General features: G+C 39.6%; 1 protein-coding gene across 1 annotated transcript in view; it reads left to right on the forward strand.

Annotated features, from left to right (window-relative positions):
• The window catches only part of LOC122558127 (mucin-6-like), a 187,827-nt gene that overhangs the window by 30,388 nt on the left and 141,741 nt on the right, over positions 1-15,698 (forward strand). The window contains exons 3-4 of the mRNA XM_043706446.1: positions 8,701-8,769; positions 13,170-13,401. Coding sequence (XP_043562381.1) covers positions 8,701-8,769; positions 13,170-13,401 — 301 coding nt within the window. The remainder of the gene's footprint in view (positions 1-8,700; positions 8,770-13,169; positions 13,402-15,698) is intronic.

The raw sequence follows: 15,698 nt of genomic DNA on the forward strand, positions 1-15,698 counted from the left end.
AAGAGACCTAAGGGGCAACTCTTTCATGCAGAGGGTGGTACGTGTATGGAATGAGCTGCCAGAGGAAGAGGTGGAGGCTGGTACAATTGCAACATTTAAGAGGCATTTGGATGGGTATATGAATAGGAAGGGTTTGGAGGGATATGGGCCGGTTGCTGGCAGGTGGGACTAGATTGGGTTGGGATATCTGGTCGGGTTGGACCGAAGGGTCTGTTTCCATGCTATACATCTCTATGACTCTATGTGGATGAACAGGAAGTTCAAGAAGTGAGAGGTGCGACAGAGATGGCAGATGAATAAGCAATAGTACATAAGGTGAAATTTAGCTTCAGGCAGGAATTTCATCCTATGAGGGATAGAAATTGGGAGAAGAGGACCTCCTTCACTACAAAACAATGAGTGGATCACACTGGGAATAGTTTACCATAGGTGAAAAAAGAACCTTAAGAGGGTGAAAAGATAGTGAAAGGCCTCAGGTGTTTCTGCTGTGGTAAGGTAGACAGAAAAAGTCAGAGTGCTGGTCAATGAAGAAACGCACTGTGGGAAAATATGTGGTAAAATAGGCTAAGGCAGCGGGATCAGAAAGTAGTAAAGGAAACCCCAAGAAAAGTTGAGGAGCTGCAGGAGAGTGCACAGCCTAGGCAGAGGCTGGATATTGAGTTAGTGCCTGATCTCTACAAAGACATAACCTCTGTGGTAAAGTTTATTTAGGAAGAACAGGGGGAGAAGGGAAAAGAGATGCAATTTTGAGAGATAATGGAGCTAATCACTCTTGAAAAGTAGCACTCATTCTGACATGTTACCCGACAGAGTGGTAATTTGTGGAGTTGATGGATAGAAATTTAATATTCACCTGTATAAGATCAGGTTGGAGAACCAAATCATGACTGAGGAAGTAACAGTGGGAGAGATTGACAGAGTGTCAGTTTCAAGAATACAGTTTGTTCTTGGGAATGACCTGGTAGGATCCAAGGTGTGACGCCCATTGTGGTGGAGAAGCCAAAGGAAAACCAGGGATCCGAAGAGGTAAAAGACAAATACTCTAGAATTTTTTCCAGACTGTGTAGTAACAGGATCCAACTGTCGTAAGTCACAGCAAGAAGGAAAGACTAAAGAGAAAGACAAAGGAATTGGGGTTCAGATTGCTGACACCCTGCTTGATGTAATAGTACAGGAAAAACCTGAACAGGTAGTAGATCAGGCAGAGGTGTTTAATCCTGAAAGGCTAATGGACTTACAACAGAAAGATGCCGTGATGCATATCGGCACCAGTGATATTGGTAATAAATGGAATGAGGTCCGACAAGCAGAATTTAGGGAGTTGGGAGCCAAGTTAAAAGAGGTAGTGATCTCAGGATTGCTACCAGTGCCACGTGCTAGTCAGAATAGAAATGAAAGAATAGGCAGGAGGTATGAGTGACTTGGGAGATGGTGAAGGAAGGAGATGTTCAGAGTTTTGGGAGTTTGGGATTGCTTCTGGGGGAGGTGGGACTATTACAAATTGGACGGTCTACACATGAGCAGGACTGGAACTAGTTTCTGGGGGTACATTTGCTAACACTGTTGAAGAGGTTTTAAAATAATTGGCAGGGGGATGGGAACCAAATGAGTAGTTAGTGGACAGTAAGGAGGTAGTAACTAAAAGCCTGTAAGGAGCTAAATAATGAGGTTAGCATGATTAAGGGGAAGAGTAGGCAAGGACCGGATGATGAATGCAAGGGACAGGTCGACTGAAGTGCATTTGTTTTAATGCAGAAAGTGTAGTGGGTAAGGCAGATGAGTTTAGGGCTGGGAGTATGATGCTATTGCTATTACTTAGTATTAGAAGTTTAGATGGAGCAGAATTTGTAAGGATCATCCAGGAGGATTTTATGGAGCAGTGTGTAAATAGTCCAATTCGGGAAGGTGCCATACTAACCTGGTGTTGGGGTGTAAGCCTGGCCAGGTGGTAGAAGTTTCAATAGGGGATTACTTTGGGAATAGTGATCACAATTCTGTAAATTTTAGAATACTCATGGACAAAGATGAGAGTGTTCCTCAAGGAAGTGTGCTAAATTGGGGGAAAGCCCAGCTATACCAAAATTCGGCAGAGGCTAGGGAATGTGGATTAGGAGCAGCTGTTTGAGGGTAAATCCGCATTTGATATGTGGGAAACGTTTAAAGAGAGATTGATCAGATTGCAGGGCAGACATATTATTGTGAAAATGAGGGGTAGAAATGGCAAGATTAGGGAACCATGGATGACAGGTGAAATTGTGAGACTAGTTAAGAGGAAAAAGGAAACAACAGGAGACAGAGCGTAGTAGTGGAAGGGAATTTCTTAAAATGGAGAACTGTGACCAGTGGTGTTCCATTGAGATCTGTGCTGGGACCACTATTGTTTGTGATATACATAAATGATCTGGAGGAAGATATAGGTGGTCTGATTAGCAAGTGTGCAAATGACTAATTTTGGTGGAGTTGCAGATAGTGAAGGTGACTATCAATTCAAGAAGGAACCAAATGGTAACTGGAAAAGCCCTGGAGAAAATTGATAAAGAGAGACATCTGGGTATTAAGGTCCGTTTTGGCCTGAAGGTGGCAACACAGGTTGATAGAGTGGTCAAGAAGTTAGACGGCATGCTTTCCCTGTGTGGGGGACTCAATTACTAAGGGTCACAAGTTCAAGGTGAAAGGGGAAAAGTTTAGGGTGAATTTGTGAGGAAAGTTCTTTACACAGAGGATGATGGGTGCCTGGAATGCAGTGCCAGCGGAGGTGGTAGAGGCGGGCACAATTGCGTCATTTAAGATGTACTTAGACAGATATATGAATGTGCAGGGAGCAGATGATTACAGATCTTTGAAAAATCGGCGACGGGTTTAGATAAGAGGATCTAAATCAGCGCAGGCTTGGAGGGTCGAAGGGCTTGTTCCTGTGCTGCAATTTTCTTTGTTCTTTGTTACTTGAGACAATAAAAGATGGATATATATGTTGATGCATACTCAGAAAAGGAATCAGAATGTATTCCTGAGGGACATTATCTGAAGGATAGCATCCTAAGATGAAAATGGAGACCACAGCAGGTTAGGGGAAATGGGCGGAAATCCATCAGATTGTGTTGCTGTGTAGCATACTGACAGGAAGTATTACGAGTAGCACATGAATTACCATTAGGAGGTCATCTAGGTGTGAGGAAGGCTCAGGCTAAGGCACAAAATCACTTCTATTGGCCTGGACTGCACAAGGATGTGGTTAAATTTTGCTGTCCATGTCAGATATGCCAAATGGTAGATAAGCCACAGGCAGTTTTTAAACCATCACCTTTGTTGCCAATTCCCACATTTGAAGAACCTTTCACGTGGGTTATGATTGATCGTGTAATCCCCTCCCCAAAGCTAAAAGTGGGAACCAGTATTTGCTAAGCATAACGAATGTGTCTACCAGATTTCTGGAGGCATTAAGGAGTATTAAGGCAAAAAGGGTGGTGGAGGAGTTAGTAGCTTTCTTTACCCAATATGGGCTACCCAGAGAGATTCAGTCAGACCAAGATTCTAATTTTACTGCTAAGCTGTTTTGTGGAAATGATGTACAGCTTAGGCATACAGCACTTTAAATCAAGTGCGTACAATTCAGAATCCCAGGAGCTTTGGAAAGGTGGCATCAGACCCAGAAGACCATATTAAGAGTATACTGTCAGGATTACCCGAATGATTGGGATAAAGGTATCCCATTCATATTATTTGCCATTAGAAATGCCCCAAATGAATCTATTCAGATCACTCCCTTTGAGTTAATATTCAGGCATGAAGAGAGCAGGCCTTTGAAATTAATTAAAGAAAAATTGATAGGACCAAAGGTGGTGATTTCACACTTGCATTCTGTTTCTGAGGTGAGGGAGAGATTAAATCAGGTGGCTAAGTTAGCTAAACAGCACCTGAAGCGGGCACAGCATAGAATGAAGCAAGTGACAGATAAAAACTTGAATATTCGGATGTTTTCCCATGAGGATGACATATTAGTATTGTTACCAGTGATAAGAAATCACTTCAAAGCCAGGTTTAGTGGTCCCTATCAAATTGAGAAAAAGTTGAGTCAGGTACACTATTTGGTAATGATGCTGGACAGAAAACTACTGTCTCGGGTATGTCATGTGAATATGTTGAAACCTTCCTATAATCGAGACAGGGAATTGGAGAAACAGGTGTTAGCTACTGCCCTGTAGAGTGACGAATCAAATCCAGATGTTGTGGAGTTTATGAACCTCAAAATACGTTTAATAATAGGGAAGTCCTTCAGGAGTGGGATAAGTTGTGAGCTATCTGTCTCAGGAGAAAAGAACAGAGTTGAACAATTTGTTGCAGCAGTATGAGCACATTTGCATGGATAAAATGAGGAGGACTTGCACTATTATGCATGAGGTGAAAGGGAATGATGTTCCAATAAAACAACACCCCTACAGGTTTAATCCTCTCAAAGCCACACAGTTCCAGAAGAAAGTGGATGCGATGCTCAATGAAGATATCATCAAATTGATTCTGAATAAATGGCATTCGCTCATCATGTTAGTTCCCAAACCTGACAGGACTCAACAATTTTGTGTGGATTATTGGAAGGTCAATGCGTAACCAAATTGGATTCCTAAACAATACCGTGATTGGAGGACTGTATAGAAAAAGTTGGTCAAGCCACTTACATCACAGAGTTGGACTTCGAGCGTGGTTATTGGCAGATACCTTTATCAGAGAAGCGAAAGAAGTTTCAGCGTTTGCCATCCCAAATAGGTTGTATTAATTCAGATCCCTTTGGAATGAAGAACACACTGGCCACATTTGTGGAGTGAATTTGTACTTGCAGAATTACGTTTTTCTCCTCAAAAAGTACACAAATTCATGTAAGATTCTGTAAATCCCTTTTTTAAGAATAGAATCAGTCTGAACATTGGGACACGGACAGACTTTACCCTTACACCTTCAATGCATTGTCTGAGCTGACGTGGCATGTATTGTTAAATTTCACTTGAGAATGTAACTTTAAAAAAAATTATGGAATTTACATATGAAAGGACTGAAACTGACATGGTCATTCTAAAAGATGAGAGACTTAGGTGAGAGACACGTGACAATAAATTCAATTCAATTCAATTCAATTCAACAACCAATCCAGGTCTTTTTCAATATATCATTTCAGTTGCATTACACTGTAAACGTTTAGAGTCCTAGAGTCATACAGCATGGAAACAGAACCTTCGGTCCAACCCATCCATGCCGACCAGATATGCCAACTCAATCTAGTCCCACCTGCCAGCACCTGGCCCATATCCCTCCAAACCCTTCCTATTCATATACCCATCCAAATGCCTTTTAAATGTTGCAATTGTACCTGCCTCCATCACTTCCTTTTTTAGATTAGATTAGATTACTTACAGTGTGGAAACAGGCCCTTCGGCCCAACAAGTCCACACCGACCCACCGAAGCGTAACCCACCCATTCCCCTACATTTACCCCTTTACCTAACACTACGGGCAATTTAGCATGGCCAATTCACCTGACCTGCACATCTTTGGACTGTGGGAGGAAACCGACGCAGACACGGGGAGAATGTGCAAACTCAACACAGTCAGTCGCCTCAGTCGGGAATTGAACCCCTGTCTCTGGCGTTGTGAGGCAGCAGTGCTAACCACTGTGCCACCGTGCCGCCCTCTTCCTCTGGCAGCTAATTCCACAACTTCTGTCTTATGGTTTTATACTCCACAACCACCTGATGAAGGAGCAGTGTTCAAAAAACTAGTGCTTCCAAGTAAACCTGTTTGACTATAACCTGGTGTTGTGTGATTTTTAACTCTCTATCAAAGGTACCTTTTCATGTGAAACATACTCACAGTAAAAAGGAAGAAGATGACCCAGGAGTTTGCAACAGGGAAATAGTAGAATTTAGGAGTTCTCTGTCACTCATATTTTAACAGATTAGGAGGCAAGGTGAGGGGAGCTTTTCTGATTTTTGGCATAATTAATAGAAAAGGTTCACACACCCCCGCCTCCGTTGTAACAATATTCATTCCACCCCTTCTACTACCTGTTGATTTTTTTTGTCTATTTTGTTGCTACATTATTGTAACATGTTTACATGCTTCTAACCTCAGTGGTTAGTCTTTCTATGAGTTGTTTCATATAAATTACAAAGTATTTCAGCCATTGGACCTTTGGAGAATAAAGGTAGTACTGGGATAACATGCATTTTGGAAGCACGGTTTGGCTATAACATGGCTGAAGAATTCAGGAACGGTATTTTCGAGAATGCTGACCTCTGTTGGCAACAACGCGGTTCCAGCAGGGATTGATCTGCCCACTTGGCTCTGCATGTACGCTGCTATCCATGCCAAAGTCTCCATGCCGGTCTGCACATGCGGCGATGCTTGTGTCATTTCACGCATACGCAACATTGGTGCCGGTCTTCATGCTGTTCGGCAATATCCAGGCCGATGTCTCTGTGCCATTGTGTGCACGTGCGATGTCAGCACCGGTCTTCATGCCGTTTGCACCTGCGCGATGTCAGGTGCCGGCAGACAAGTTTTCTGTGAAAGTTACTGTACAGAGAACAGCTTTCTTACTTTTTAAAAAAGTACTGTGTTAAATTTACTTTTGCTTCGTTAATAAGCATGATTTCAAGCTTCATTCTGGCTGTGCTGTACTTTGCGTTCGACGTTTGGTTGATTTTTGAGGGATCATGATGATATTTTTTGGTTGCCTGCCCCTCACCTCACTTTCCCATAGGCCCCATTATTTATATTAAGCGATTTTCTATTAAGTGATGTTTTGCTGGACCACAACTTCAGAACTACCTGTAAATATTTTGATGAAAGCTGTGACTCATTTTTAAAGAGTTTGAACTTTAAACTAATGCACATGGGTGTTGGTGTAGTTTTGTGAAGGGGTTTTTGTAAGTAACTAGGTGAGACTTTCTCGAACCCTGATTTTAAAGTATGTGGAGTGTTAATGGAATTTAGTTTTATTTTGTAGGAGTTTATGTCAGGAGAGAGAAAAACATTGAAACCCTTATATTTGTATTTAGAATAATGAAGGATTGAGTTTAGGTTAGAAAACTCAAAGATTGAAATGTTTTTGAGCAGTTTAAAGTAAACCTGACTGTGGTCGGGTTAAAGAGAGAAAGTGAGGACTGCAGATGTTAGAGATCAGAGTCGAGAGTGGTGCTGGCAAAGAACATCAGGTCGGGCAGAATCTAAGGAGCAGGAGAATCGACGTTTTGGGCATAAGCCCTTCATCAGGAAATCTGATTCAAGTATTGTTTCTCTTAGAATAAGGTTGTTCATGACATTTAAGGGAATAAATTATCTCAGTGGAAGAGTTTATTTTGTTAAATTTCTAGACCAGGAATGTTTGGTCAGAAATCTGCATTAGTTGTTGAAAGCTAAGACTTCAGTTGTCTGAGGGTTCAAGGAAAAGATTTCACAATTCACAAGAGAGGAAAAAAAAGTTAAGTTTCAATCACAGATTTTGAAGGGGATGGAAATTTCTCTCATTTTTGAGTATCTGTTCAGTGAATGTTGTTGGGATTTTATTTCAGTGCGTGTTTTTAACTATTATGCTTGGTTTGGTTTATATTAATGTTATTTAGTTTTTCTTATAAACTTCTATTTTATTGTGCTAATGGTTTTATTTGTTCTTGGAATATGGATACCTGCGGGTACACTAGCATTTATTGCCCACTTCCATTTGCCCAGCTGGCAGTCAGCTACTTTGTTGTAGGCCTAGGGTCAAAATAAGATTCCGTTTCCTCAAGGGCATGAGTAAATCAGTTGAATTTTTACAACCTAAACATGGTTGCCATTTTGCTAACTTTTCAAAATTTCAGATTTTTATTGAATTCAAATTTCACCATGTGGAATGGTAGGACTCAAGGTCATGTCCCCAGAGCATTAATCTGGGTTCTGGATCACCAGTCCAGTGACATTATAATTATGCCATCATCTCTTTCACATTTCTGACAGTGGAATTTACCTTTGAAACCTAATTAAGTCAATGTCAAGTTCAATATATGCAGGTACTGATTCTGTTTTGTTTTAAAAAAGTTAATCGTGTATTGTGGGATACTGTTAAATTAATTGAAAAGGCTTTAAGTGTTCCAAATTTAGTGGTATTTGAAGTACAAACCAATAATCTCAAATTACAAGAGAAGGAAAGTTTAGGTAGAAATTCCTGCTTGAATCATTTGTCTGTTTGAAGGAAAATAAATCCCAAGAATTTGCTTGGATGATTTGCCAGTTATCAGATCTTTAATGGTATCACAATTCTCTATTGGTGTTTGATTCCTAAAATCCATGTGATCAGATTGGACCATTGCATACTCAATTTCTGACATGATCTTCTGAAGCAGTTAACAGAGAAAGGAAGGGACTCAACTTGAGGAGTCTTTTGTTGGTAAGGGTTAGGTTCATTGCTCTTTACAAATCAGAAACTAATACATTTCATATTTTTTTTTAAATGAAGATAACCTTTAAACATTGCAGAATTTTGGAAAGTTATTTATTATTGTTTGGTAATAGAATTTGAATTTTGCGAAAAGAGCACACGTTTTGACAAAGTTGTCTTGCATTCATTAGGACAGTCGGTATTCTTGTGAATTGTTCTAATGAGTCCAAGATGAAAAGCTTTGACAAGAATTATTCATGCTAAATTTCATATTAAATTAATTTTTCATGTAGGTAACTATTTTCCAAGTTATGGCTTTCAATATGGAGATCGAGACCAGACATTTCAGCGCAATTATTACAGTGAGTATTTTAATATCCTGTAGTCTTTCTTTTTCATTATATTGAAGCAAAATAACTACAGATCAAATTTGAGTGGATTAATGTTGTATACTTTATGCAATTGCTTATTATCTTTCAAAAGACAACTTTATTTTCTGTCCTTATTGTAGGAACAAATAAGTGAATTAAACATTAAGTACAACCTTCCAGCATAGAGGGAGGCTATTTACCACATATAATGTGCATCAGTGTCTGAATGAGTTGCCCACTTAGTTCTATTGGCTTGGACATCATCCTTTTTGAATTTAATGTTGTTTTTCAAATAATTGTCCTCAAGGCATTGCCATGATAATATTGTCTGGGCTGACATAACTACCACTAAAGTTGCGCTAATCTTAATTTCCTGTACTTGTCTCATATCCTTGAATATTATGATATTTAAAGTGCTCAAATATTTTTTACAGATTGTAATGCCTCCGGCCTCAACCACCTTCCCGGATAGTGCATTGCAGATTCCCATCACCCACTGGGTGAACAGGTTTTTTTTCCCAAATCTCCTCTGAATTTCCTGCCCGTGACCCTAACATTATTTCGTCTTGCGATTGACCCCTCAAACAAGGAGAACAGCTGCTCCCTGTCCATACCCCTCATAATATTTTATACCTTAAATATATCTCCTCTCAGTCTTTCTGCTCTAACAAAAACAATCCAAACCATCTAATCTCAAGTTGGCTCAATTTTTCAATCCCAGGCAACATCCTAGTGAACCTCCTCTGTAGTTTTATCACATCCTTCCAGTGGTGAGATGACTCCTGCTGTGGCCTAACTAATTGTCTATACAACTCCAAGGTTATCTTCTTGTTTTTATATTCTAGGCCACAAGTGATGAAAGCAAATGTCCCATATGCCTTCTTAACTATCCTATTTACTTGGTCTGCTGACATCAGGGAATTGTGAATAATTACCCCACGATCCCTCTGTTACTCTAAGCTAACTAATGCCCTGCCATTCATTAAATATTTTCTTATCTTGTTTCTTCTTCCAAAGTTCGTCACCTAGCACTTACCAGGGTTAAATACCATCTGCCACTAGTCTGCCCTTCTGACCAACCCACCTGTTTCATCCTGCAACCTACAGCCATCTTTGTTGTTGACAACCCTATCAATCTTGGTGTAATTGGCAAATTTGCTTAACACTTCCCCCATGTTTTCATCTGTATCATTTATGACAAACAATAAGGGCTGCTGTCCTGATCCTTGTGGTACACCACTGGAAATTAGCCTCCAGTCACTTGAACAACCTTCTACCACTACTCTTTGTGTTCTATTACTAAGCCAGTTTCTGATCCATCTTGCTAAGTTACCCTGGATACTATGTGCTTTTACCTTCATTGAGACCTTGTCAAAGGCTTTGCTGAAATCTGCGTAGACGACATCAAATGCACTAAGCCTTATGCAGAACTTGGTCACATTTTTGAGAAATTCAACCAGATTTGTTAGGAATGAACTCCTTCTGACAAAGTCATGCTGACTATCCCTAATTAACTCATGTCTTTTCCAGTGGATATAATTTGCTCCCCCAAAATTTTCTTCAATAGTTTCTCTACTGTTGACCACTCTGTAATTTCCTGGTTCATTTCTATCATCCTTCTTGAAAAGTGGAACCACATTACCTGTCCTCCAGTCCTCTGGCACTTCCCCCTGGTCAGAGAAGAATTATAGCCCCTTTGTCAGAGCCCCGGCAATTTTCTGCCTTGCCTCCTATAGCAGTGTGGGGTGCAATTCATCTGCGCCAGGGGATTTGTCTGTTTTCAAGCTCAACAAAGCCTTCAATACCTTTCCATTTCCTATGTCAAACTATGCAAATTGTTGTGTTTCTGAATTCTGTGTTTCTGAATTCTGTACCTACGTTCTCCTTTCCAGAGTCAAGAATGAAGAGAAGTATTCATTCAACATTCTTCCAATATCCTGTGGCTTCACATGCGGTTGCCCCCTTGGTTCTTAATGGTCCCTATTCTTTCCCTGGTTAAACTCTTCCCTTTAATGTATTTATAAAATATCTTTTGATTCTCTCTAATACTGTTTGCAAGTTCTTTTTCATTACCCCCTCTTTTTGCTTTTCTAAGATGCTTCCTTCAGCGTTTATGACCATTAATCTACTGCCTCGCTCCCTGAATTTTTGAGGCAAGACCTTATTCCTCACTTTGCCCATGTCATTGGAACCAATATGTACCATGGCCTCTACGTCATCACTCTCCCCTTTCAGGATACTCTTTGGGTGGTAAAAATGTGGTTAAAAAAGACATGTGGGGCAATTTAGAGACCAAAAATGGGATTTATAGGAGGAGAATGCAGTTTAATGTATTAAATTAGCTGTCTAACTATCTGTACCAGAAAAGAAGACAAGACAAGAAAAGGTAGCTGAAATGCGCAATGGGTTAAAAAATTATGAAGAGGAAATATCAGAAAGGTTGATTGTACCTCAAGTTTAAGGGTCACTGGTAGTTCAGTTGTATCCAAGGGAACTGGAAAAGTAATTGTGGAAATCGAGGTGGCACAGGCCATAGTCATTCAATCCTCCTTAGTTGCAGGGGAGAGATGGAGGACTGCAGAATGGCAAATGTTACATTCTTGTTCAATAAACGGTTATAAGGATAAGTCTAGCAACTGCAGGCGAGTTGGTTCAATCGTGGTGGCAGGAACATTTTAGAAATGATAATTTAGGCAAAATTAACAGATATTAGGACAAATGTGGATTAATTAAGCAAAGTAACACTCGACTAACTTGATTGAGTTTTTGATGAGGGTGCAGACAAAGTTGATGATTGTCACACAGTTAATGTGGTGTAGATAGACTTCCAGAAGTACAGCATAACAGGCTTATGAACAAAGCTGAAGGCCAGGGAGTAAAAAGGACAGTAGCAGCAAACTTACAAAGGTGAATGATAGGAAGGGGAGAGCAAGATAATGGACTGAAAGACGATATAAGGGCTTTTCTACTAGAATCAGTGTTTTTCTTGATCTATATTAATGGCATTGAGTTAGGTATACAAAGCATAATTTCAAAATATATTGGTAACACAAAACATGGAAGTACTGTGAACTATGAGGAGCATGTAAAGAGATTTCAAGAGGATAGAGACAGACTAATAGAATAGTGAATATATGACAGATGCAGTTTATTGTGGTGAACCCTGATATGCCATTCAGTAGGAAAAAATGAATGATGGCAGTATAAAATAAAGGCAGTGTGTGTAAAAATCATTGAGATGGGCAAAGCAAGTTGAGAAAGTGGAATAAGTAGATGGAAGAATGTTTCTTTTAGGGTAGAGCTTAAGAAGAGATTTATAGAGGTTCTCAAAATTATAAAGTTCTGGATAGAGTAGGTTTGGAAAACTGCTCCTGTTAGTGGAATGATTGAGAATAAGATGGTACTAATTTCAGATAATTGGCAAAGGATGCACTGGCAAGATGAAAAATGCAGTGGTTGGGATCCAGAATACACTCAGTGAAAGTGTGGTGGAGGCAACTTCAGTCGAGGCTTTAAAGACAGAATTGCATCATTATCTGAAAAGAAAGATGTGGAACTCTGGGGAGAAGGTGAAGGAGTGCATTAGGTGAATTCTTCCTTTAGTGATCTGTAATTATTATGTGATTCTGTGAAACAGCATATAGGGATTGCATTTTGTAAGTAGGATGCATTAAGTACAAAAGTATAAGATATTGACTTGGACTCAACTGATCCAATTTTGGGCACGATATTTCAGGAGGGATGTGAAGACATTAGAGAACAGCAGAAAAGATTCACGGAAAGAGTTCCAGGGATGAGGAATTTTAATTATTTGGATTTCTTGGAACTATTTTCTTTGGAGAAAGTTGAAAGGATACTTGATTGAAGTATTCAAAGTTTGCAGGAGTCTGGACACTATAGATTTTCCACTGGTTGAAAGATTGGGAACAGAGAACACTAATTTTGGATAATTGGCAGAAGAATCAGAATTGATGCAGAGGTAAAACTTTCTTACACCTAGTGGTTAGGATCTGGATTGTACGTCTGAGAGTGTGTTGGAGACAGATTAAACCTTTTTTTGAGAAAGAGAATGGATCATAATCTGAAGAAAACAAAGTATTGTGGTATGTGGAAATGGCAGGGGAGTGAGCAGCTGGATGTCTATCTCTTGGAGAGAGCCAGAACAGACAAGAGAGGCCTCCCTATGTATTAAATCATTTTGTGATTCCATTGATTCTCCTAGATTCTCACTAGAATGGAGAAACATATGTATGAATAACCAATTAAATCTCATTTTGATGACATTGATTCATTTGAAATTAATTTGAAATATTATAGTGTTTGAAATTTGCAACGTGTTCTACCAATTAAAGTTTTGTTTTGACAATAATACAAAATTATTTCCTGCACAGATCCGAAAGAAGGAACATGTTATACTTGGGGGGCTGATCATTTCCATACCTTTGACAATGCATTATTTGTCATCAACGCAACATGCAACTATATATTTGCGAGCGATTGTTTTGGAGATTTCAATATTCAACTTCGTAGAAAGATTGATGGAAAGATTTCAAGAATCATAATCCAGATCATTAGTACGATGGTTAAGATTGAGAATGGAGATATTACAGTGAATGAAGAGGGGTAAGTTTTAATAAGACAAAAAATTTAACAGACCTACAGATGCTGGAAATCTGAAGCAAAAACAGAAATTGCTGGAAAATCTCAGCAGGTCTGCCAGCAGCTGTGGAAGAAGGGTCACTGGACCCTAAATGTTTAATTCTGATTTCGCTGTACAGATGCTGCCAGACCTGGTGACATTTCTTAAACAAAAACAGAAATTGCTAGAAAATCTCAGTAGGCCTGGCAGCATCTGTGGAAGAAGGGTTACTGGACCTAACGTACAGATGTTGCCAGACTTGGTGACATTTTCCAGCAATTTCTGTTTTTGATTAAGTTTTAATAAGTTTCAGTTAGATAATTGAGACAGTTCATTCACCCTTTCAGTGCTGTTATGTCGGTGTAACTCTGGTGCTTTTCAAGTAGTTAATGGTATGAATTAAGTTGAAAGTCACACAACACCAGGTCATAGTCCAACAGGCTCGTTTGGAAGTACTAGCTTTCGGACCACTGTTCCTTCATCAGGTAGCTGTGGTGCAGGATCATAAGACATAGAATTTATAGCAAAAAATCAGTGTCATGCAACTGAAATAAGATATTGAACAAACCTAGATTACTGTCAAGTCTTTCATTTTTTGAATGGTTTGAAGGTTTTGGTTCATTAATATGTAAATCCCAGAACTTCTTTTAAGTCCTGGTGTTGTCCAGCCCTGTCCAACACTTGCATCTCCACATCATGGTATGAATTAGGCATTAACAAATTATAAAAACAGGCAGCTTGTTTGTGTTCCCTTGGGATGCAGCACTGTTTGTTGCTAATGAGACCTTTGTGCAGACTTCATGAGAATTGTTGGATAATACAGCACCTCAATGTGTACGAGAAATAAAAAAATTATCTATAATGTAGCATCTTTCATAACTCCTGATGTGCTAAAATAATCTGCAGCCAGTGAAATACTTTTAAGGTGTGGTCACACTTCTAATGTAAGAAATGTAGCAGCCAGATACACACAGCTATGTGATAATGACCAGTTTTTTTTATGATGTTGATTGACATATCAATATTGGTCTTAATATTAAGGATAACTTAAGTTTTTTTTTAAATAGTGCTGTAGCATGTTTTCCGAGGGCAGATATTGTGTTAGTTTACTATTGCATTGGAAGGACAGCATTTCTGAACTACAGCATTCGTTGGTGCCATACTAGAGTGTCAAGCTAGACTTGTTGTGCTCAAGTCCTAGAATATGACTTGGATCAAAATCCTCTGACTCAGAGTCAAGATTGTAATCAATTGAGCCTGAACCACAATAATGACTGCAAAGCCATTGAGAACAACTGTTTCTATTCACTGATGACCTTTCTGCCAAACGTAAGCCACACATCTGGTTGGATAAGCAGATTTAAGTGTGAACTGTCAAGTGACCAGGCCATTAACTTAATTCTTCCTAAAAATCTGAAATGGAAAGAAATTAACCATTGTTAAAATGTTAAAAGGAGATACAAAGGGCTTAATCTCATTTTTTTTTTGGCAGTGTCAATTGCATTGAATGTTTTGGAGTGATTCTCACCACAAGGCCTCATGTGATTTCTCCCTGTATCTTACCAAATGCACCTCACTAACTGCCTAGCCCACCCCATGGTGTCCCTCACATCCTATTTCAGCTCTATTTTATCACACATCATTCCCAGATTTGCTCACCATATTCCGTTTAAGCAAGCTGTCGTTTATAACACGCTAATGCCAATTTCATGCCATAAATTGTTTGAAATCAAAAGCTGGCATCATAACTTTGACAGTCCACAATTACTTTCTCGGGTAGCATCTACTGGAACTGGTTGTTAATCAGGTCCTATCTGTCTTGTAGAGCACAAAGCAACTAAGCTCTATCACCCACAAGAACAGATACTTCCAGCTCAGTGTCCTCATCCTTTACCTCAACCAACTGCTCCTGTTCCTTTGTGTCCTCAACATTTACCAGATTGCCTCATTGCCTGCTCCAATTTTGTACAGCATGGCATGCAAGGCATAGGGCACACACTGTACACTATACTGACGCTTCTCCCAACCTCAGATTGCTCCATATTGTGAAAGCACCACTGTTTTCCCTGCCCAAATAACCCTGACATTATACCTTGATGTTGCCCACCCTGTTCTTCTACACTCCACTGTGGTAGTCAATTCCAAAATACTCCTTCTTCCCGTAGTTTACCATGCCCTTTCATGCTGTTGCACAGAGTCCCCATACACCTTGAGTACTCCCCATCATCGTTCTTGTTCCTACTTCCAGAAATGTCTATGCATTTCTTTCCCAGCCTTGATT

Source organism: Chiloscyllium plagiosum, chromosome 16 (genome assembly GCF_004010195.1).
Source record: "Chiloscyllium plagiosum isolate BGI_BamShark_2017 chromosome 16, ASM401019v2, whole genome shotgun sequence".
NCBI classification, from domain to species: Eukaryota; Metazoa; Chordata; class Chondrichthyes; order Orectolobiformes; family Hemiscylliidae; genus Chiloscyllium; species Chiloscyllium plagiosum.